At 39.8% G+C, this 6920-nt stretch overlaps 1 protein-coding gene across 6 annotated transcripts; it reads right to left on the reverse strand.

Moving 5' to 3' along the window:
* Positions 1 to 5640, reverse strand: LOC121899504. Of its 6 annotated transcripts, none has more exons than XR_006096733.1 (4): positions 5381 to 5640; positions 3979 to 4036; positions 1292 to 1388; positions 1 to 899 (listed from the first exon to the last, which is right to left on the reverse strand). XR_006096733.1 is itself a non-coding variant. In XM_042415370.1 (4 exons), the coding sequence occupies exons 3-4, from the start codon at positions 3296 to 3298 to the stop codon at positions 273 to 275; spliced, it is 2634 nt and encodes an 877-aa protein (XP_042271304.1). In that variant the 5' UTR covers positions 3299 to 3521; positions 3979 to 4036; positions 5381 to 5632; the 3' UTR covers positions 1 to 272. The 6 variants fall into 6 exon arrangements, 4 of the variants coding, with proteins under 4 accessions (XP_042271304.1, XP_042271302.1, XP_042271303.1 ...); XM_042415370.1 differs by having other exon boundaries at positions 1292 to 3521; positions 5381 to 5632; XR_006096732.1 differs by having other exon boundaries at positions 3979 to 5632.
* Between the last annotated feature and the right edge of the window lie 1280 nt (positions 5641 to 6920).

Raw genomic sequence — 6920 nt, forward strand, 5'->3', positions numbered from 1 at the left:
ATCACTGACGATCTCATTGCGCCGAAGGGCAAAGGTAGTCTGCATTAACTTTCCAATCAGAGAAAGGTTCTTGTCACTCTTCTTCACTTCATCTACAATTTGCAGTCTCAGTCGTTCAAGGCTTGCAGCATTTTCACCTCTTGGGAAATTGGGAAGGAAATTCACTTCTGCCCTCTTCGGTCTTTTGATGTTGGTGTGAGGAGATGGTTTGTTTGGGTTGTTCCGGCTCCTTTTCCCAGAATTTATAGCTACCTCATGAAATCCTGCATGACTCAACTTAGTGCGGAAGTTCCCCATCTTAAACTTAAACTATTTTTCCAACCATACCATCCCGTCTGAGATCCTGGCTCTTTCAGACAAGGATGCTTAATGACAAGTGCTTCTGCTACCATTGAAACCTCCTTATCATTGGGGTAAGCTTTGAAGCTATGCATCTTGGCAGCAAGAGTCTCAAGAATGTCACGCTTTTGTCCCCTGGACAACTTTAGAGTTTTCCCTGTTCTGTCATATGTAGCATTTCCATCACTAAGTAAGAATTCTACCTCATAGGAAAAAATGGGCACTGGAAAAACATCAGGCCATCTGTTGACCCTGTCTGGAGTCATGGCATGAGGCAATATTATCGTGTCATCTGATGCTACTGAACTGGCATCACTCTCAGACCTGATCACTTTCAGCACAGCCTTCTGTGGAAGTTCCTCAATGTCTAAAAGGGAACATAACTGTCCATCAAAATCTGGATCTTGGTATGATAGGCTGAAGTTGAAGTCAAGATTAAACTTTTCTCCTATCATCGTTTTTAACTCATCCACAGATTCTGGACGTGACGATAGAGTCATCTTCCTCACAATGTCTGTGGAGGTATGGACATGAAGTAGGAAGTTTTGAGCTGCCATTTCCTATTATTAAGAAGAAAAGGAGAGAATCGATTGAAGGGAACCATCCAGTTTGATAACATATAATCATGATGTTGTTCAAAAGAAATGCCAGAAATGTACTTCAAATTTTCATTTTAGAATGAAAAAAAATATTGTTTTTGATGAGTATCATTAACTTCAAACGCCTGCCGTTTGCAATAAACAAAACAATCTGTTCAGTTAGTCTTTATTGGCTTGTTGTGGTGGGCAGTGTCACTGGCACTGATTATTTCCAGCAGAGGGCAGATTATTTTCTCCACTGTCTATAGATCCTCATTTCCAAATACATTTTAATCCTGCAAGTCTCTGATCAAAATAAATCTTTTCTGCGTTAACATCAAATGCCCATCAATATCATACGCCATGAGACTTACAGTGTCATTTAACTCTGACAGCTGAAGCACAGAGGTGTTGCCTGTTGATGTCAGCTCAAATGATCGTAAATGCTCACTGTACCAGCACTTGTAGTTCCTGCAAAGAAAGGAAACAGAGTTATCCACAAGCAGAACACGTTCAATTCTGCTGAAATTTGGAAGTCCTCCAGTCTGGTCTGCAGACACAAACATTCCATTTGCAAAATCTGTGCCATTTATGGAGACCTTTGAAGTACTATATATGTTTTGGCTTTCTGTCTTTGTCTCTATGAAGTCTTTGGCCACTTGCGGCAGTGTGGCGATTTGGACAGAGGTGACACTTGAGGCTCGTGTGTGGGGTCTGAAAAACAATGGTGCACTGAGGTGATACGCCATCATGTGCTGATGCCTGGTTGCAAGAGTTTTCAAGACATTCTTGAAATTCTGTGTGTCATGTATCACCCTTTTGAAAAAGCGATGTTTTCCCTCAAACCTCATGGTCCATAAGTGAACCAGAGGCCCAAAACATCTTGTTAGTTCTGGGTAGTGCTCAAGGTAATGATGTTTGGGTCGGAGCTTAAAATCTGGAAACACTGCTTGAAGACCCTGTCTGTGATCACTTATCTTAGTCTGCATGTACTGGATGGAATCTTCTGTGAAAGATGGGGAGAGTACTAGCTGCATGATTTCTTTCAGGTCCATCAAAATAGCCCAGGTTTCATCTCCTTCAGGAACTTTACTTCCCACCATAAGGGGCAATAACCTCAGCAAAGTGGAATTTTCATGTCCATTTCCACCAATGCTTAGTTTGGCCGCAAAATTCTTTGGGATTGGTTGTGGTTTATCAAGCCTATCAGAGTGCTGATATGGAAATGAACGTATTTTTGTGTTAAGATATTCAAGAGTGAAATACTTAAGACGAATCATTTCACGAATGCACAAGGCCAACTCAACTGGCACAATACCTTCAAAAAGGTCGTGAAGTATATCAGGTGGGAAACCAGAAATAGGATGAAAATGCTGTAGTGTCTTACTGAGAGTGTACTCAGCCTTTACACCAAAATGAGATGCATTTTCTCCTTGCACAACATTCTGCACATGTACGTCATGGGAGGCCCTTGTTCTCATGCTAAACTCTCCTTCAGAAACTTCAGTGGACTGTATTTGGTCTGTAGTACAGCAACAAAATCTGCAGACATAGTGTCCTCTGAAACACTGCACAAAGCCTGCCAGACCATGGGCAGCCAAATTATCAGCAGCAACACACATGACAGTGCCCTTTACGCATTGGCCGACAGGTTCGATAAAAATGCCATCCTGCTCAAGAGTATGCAAGTCTTTCAGCAAAGGTGAAAGAACACTTTCATAACCACAACTCTGCAGATCAGGTACTTTGCACAACAGAGCTAGTTGTATGATATGAAGGCTGGACCTATATATACTGGGCACATTGGCTAGCAACCAGTACACCGCACAAAGCTTGTGGATCTTTCTAGCTGTGCCTAAAGGATTAGCTAGTTCAATGTCATCAACATATAAAATCAGAGACAACTTAAGGTCTTCTGCCGCTGACAACAATTGATTTTCTTTGAAATACATTCCATCTTCATGAGACATGTACATTCCAGGTGGTGATGGTTTAGTTTCTTGAATCTTGTCAAGAAGATCTGTATTTTTAAACATTGTTTGAAGCATCTGTAGTATTGGAACATACACTGCTGTGTGTCCAAGGGAATCCACAGCATATTGCACTGGCATTACCAGAGGGTAGTGACTTCTTACAAATGTTTTCCTCCGTTTAGCACTGGACAGCTCTGCACCTTCAGCAGTAGCACTGACAAAAACATTACTTTTCATGACAGCTTCCACCAATTCCTCAAGAAGGGCCTCATTGATAGACTGATCATGCTCTCCTAAAACCTTGATGACAGAGTCTCTCACAAGGGGTTTGGACAACGTGAATATTTGTGCCAGATTTTCCACTATGTCTTGTATCGCTGTCTCTGACACATGCAGAACACTGTGCATTTTCAAGAACAAAGAAGCCAAATTTTTTCTCAGTTGAGTTTGCAATTCACCAGCGTCATATCCAGAGTCGGGAGGATTACACTCTGGAGCTTCCAGCTCAAGAAAATTCTGAGACGGACCAGCCTCATCAGATTCAACTTGGTTCTGAATGGGTTGGCCGTCAGTTTCTGTCAAGACAATTTCTGTCTTAAAATCTGAGAATTCACAGCCTAGATGATTCCTACTTTTGTGGGCATTAAAGGAGGAATACACATTAGTGCGGTACTGACAATTTTTGAATGGACAATCCACCATCTCGTGTTGTTTTAAATGCATCCTTAAATGACTGAGAAGAGTTTTGTCATTAAAAGGTTCTTTAAATTTACACACAGCACAGACAAATGACACATATCCTTCTTGATTGTCACTTTGCACAAGCGTCTGAGTATGTAACCGGGTTAGGTGAATTTTCAATGCATTTACTGAATGAAATGTGCAGACACAGTTGTCATAGAGACAAGGCAATTGATTGACTGAGGAGACATTGCTATGATGTAAACGATAATGTTCAAGCAACTGTGCCTTTCTATCAAAGAGAGTAGCACAGAGTTTGCACCTCCAAGCCATTGGAAACCAAAATTCTATTTACAACTCTAATATTTAGAGTGAGAACTGGTACGAGCAGAGCATTATAAACATACCAGATTGAAGAATCTGGTATCTGTATCTCAGCCAGTCTTTTGTTGCTTCAATTTCAACCTGAAGAGAGAAGAGATTGAAAAGTGAGATAGGCTGCAATCTTTTTACAAAACCAGAGCAAAGTAATAGAGAAGCATTGAATAATTGTCAGTTACCTTACATTACAGAAATTACATGAAATATGGTGTTTCAGACTTTAATATACAAAACCCAAGGACACCCGAAAAACACTTTGTTCTTTTTGGTCTCAAAAAATTAAGCTATTTATTTTCTCTTTCTTTGCACAATAAGTTGTCTTCCATGTCAAAATCCTAAAAGGTGAGGGCAACATAGAATAAATACATTCAGCAGGTTACTAATGTAATGTTATGTCTTGCTGATGCCTTGATCGTCTAAAGGCTTTTCTGGGTGTAATTTAGCAAAAAATGTAACAGGCTACTTAATATATTTAAACTTTGGCTAAGTAAAAATCCTCATACATTCATAGGAAAAAAAATACAAATGGTTAGAACGGTCCTTTTATCACCAAATAAATATAACAAACAAAAGTCTATACTGGCTCTTAAGTTTAGCAGGCAAATAAGGATGTTGGGTGTTTTTCTTTTTACTTATTATGTTTTCGTCAACACTGCTAATCTTTGGAGGTCAGGTTACTGCACAAACCCTGGACACTGTGCCCTGACCTTGACCATGAGAGTGTTATTTCACACACAAATCACAAGACTAATTTTTTTTAATGATCTCTCCTTACTAAAATACATGACGTGTAGTAAAACGTTCCAGCATTACATCGGGGCAAAAACTGAATGCAAACCATTGCCTTTACTGAAACTTGCCAAAACTTGCCCGATTAAAATGGGGTCGCATGCCGCCAATTTCTGGTTGAGAAAAGAACCAGAAAACTTAAAAAGCCTGCACAAATAAATTAATGCATCACAAACGGTCCGCCTCAACGGGAAACATTAGAATAACTATTATTGTTGTGTACTCTAATAATTAACGTTAACTTTCAGTGTTTTCAACGTTTTAATTGCCTTTCACTCTTTAATTAGGCAGATATGGTTAACAGTTTTTTCAAATGCATGAAGTAACTCTAAGACACGCCAAATATTAGTTACGTTAATTAAACCCGACAAAACACGTAACTAAACTAACGAATAAAATATTAAGGCAACCACGGAAAACCATATGACCGCTTTCATTGCAGCCAGCATGGTAACAGTTAAAGTTAGCAACAATTAGCTGGTCAGGTCGAGAAACTTGCTGCATGCCACAGCACGTTTCGCTTAAAATATCGTCACAAGCAGTCCCACAGCAAGTTTACCAATCTCTCTTTCTTTCGCTTTAGGCTCTAAATATATCTAAAGAACTCACATGCAAAAAACGTTTAAGCAAACTTCTTACCTGTGCACTGCAGGGATGTAGCAGCAGTAATGGCGGACATTTCCACTTTGGCGAAGAGGCACGTACGCACGTGCGTGACGTCACGCGGATTAAGTGATTACTATCAAATTATTTGAGTACAATATATCAAAATCATTAAAGTGGTTAAGTACTGTACACTTAAAATTAAAAATTCGTTGAAATAACTCAAACATTTTGCCTTGTAATAGCTGTTTTTAATTTTTGAGGTAATACAACTCATCATTTTTAATAAGCTTATACTGTTCGGTTTTACAGTGTACAAGATAATACATCGGCGTTGTGGTTGTTCCACAGAAACAGTTATAAATGGACTTTTATTCAGTTTTAAGTCACATTTTCATGATAAATTTAGGACACTGATTTTTTAGGTAAAACAGCTTTAATGAGTATTCTGACGATTCTAATCAGTGCGTACGTTTGTTTTAGGAGAGGAGGAGGTCTCTGCGGATAATTCGGCTCCTGGGAGAAACCGGCTGAACGTCTGGATCTAAAGTTATAAGAGAAATAAACCGAACAAGTGTTAGCAGCAGCTCGGCTAACTGCCCGAACCGGACGTCCGGTGGTCGCCGTACATCGCTGGAGAAACACTGATTTTTTAGGTGAAACAGCTTTATTCAGTGTTTTTACCTGTAATCACCGGGTCTGTTTGTTCTGGAGAGGAGGAGACCTCTGCGGGTAATTTGGCTCCCAGTAAAAACATCCTGAATGATTAACACTGGAGTAATCCTATCCCGGTGAAGCTGGTTATTTAACAACGAAGACAACAACTCCCATGATCCCTTGCTACTTCACACCATCATCACACCCCATCTTTTGTTATTGTTTTGATTGAGAGACCCCTAGCGACTGAAATTACATATTGTGCCTTTAAGTGCAGTCAATGCTATTTTGTAGGGGATACAGCCACCGGAAGTGGTGTGATGTGACACCTTTTCAGCATGATAATGCAAAAGCTGCAGTACGGGTTCCACATCAACTTTGGTATGCATTGTATTTGTAATACAAATACTGATACGCATATTAGTGAAAATTAATCTTAACATTTCTTTAACCCCAATATTTCATTGTATTCACTTGCCTTGGCTAATTTTTTTTTTCACTGTTGTACAAAGATTGTGAATTAAGTTTTTTTTATCCTCAACAATTTTTTTTCTCCATCTGAATTACATCCCATACAGGCAACAGTAACATCCCCTTGCTCTTTGAGGGAGAACAGGATCACCTTATTCCTTCTACCTCCCAAATATTGGTAGAGAGCGACCTGTTTGTGATGGCAGGCAGGATGATGGGCCATTCCTTCATCTATGGTGGCCCATGTCTATCCGGGCTCAGTCCAGCCATTATCCATGTGTTACTGAGGGGCAACTTGGACACAGCCACAATCCAGCTGGAAGATATCACTGATCTGGACCTCCGGCAAACCATTGGGCTGGTATGTATTACAATGTAATGACTTCTTCATGTAACTAATGCACATTTATTATCAACTCAACCATTGATTACAAATTTGTGTTAACCA

This window comes from Thunnus maccoyii, chromosome 6, assembly GCF_910596095.1.
Source record: "Thunnus maccoyii chromosome 6, fThuMac1.1, whole genome shotgun sequence".
Classification (NCBI taxonomy): domain Eukaryota; kingdom Metazoa; phylum Chordata; class Actinopteri; order Scombriformes; family Scombridae; genus Thunnus; species Thunnus maccoyii.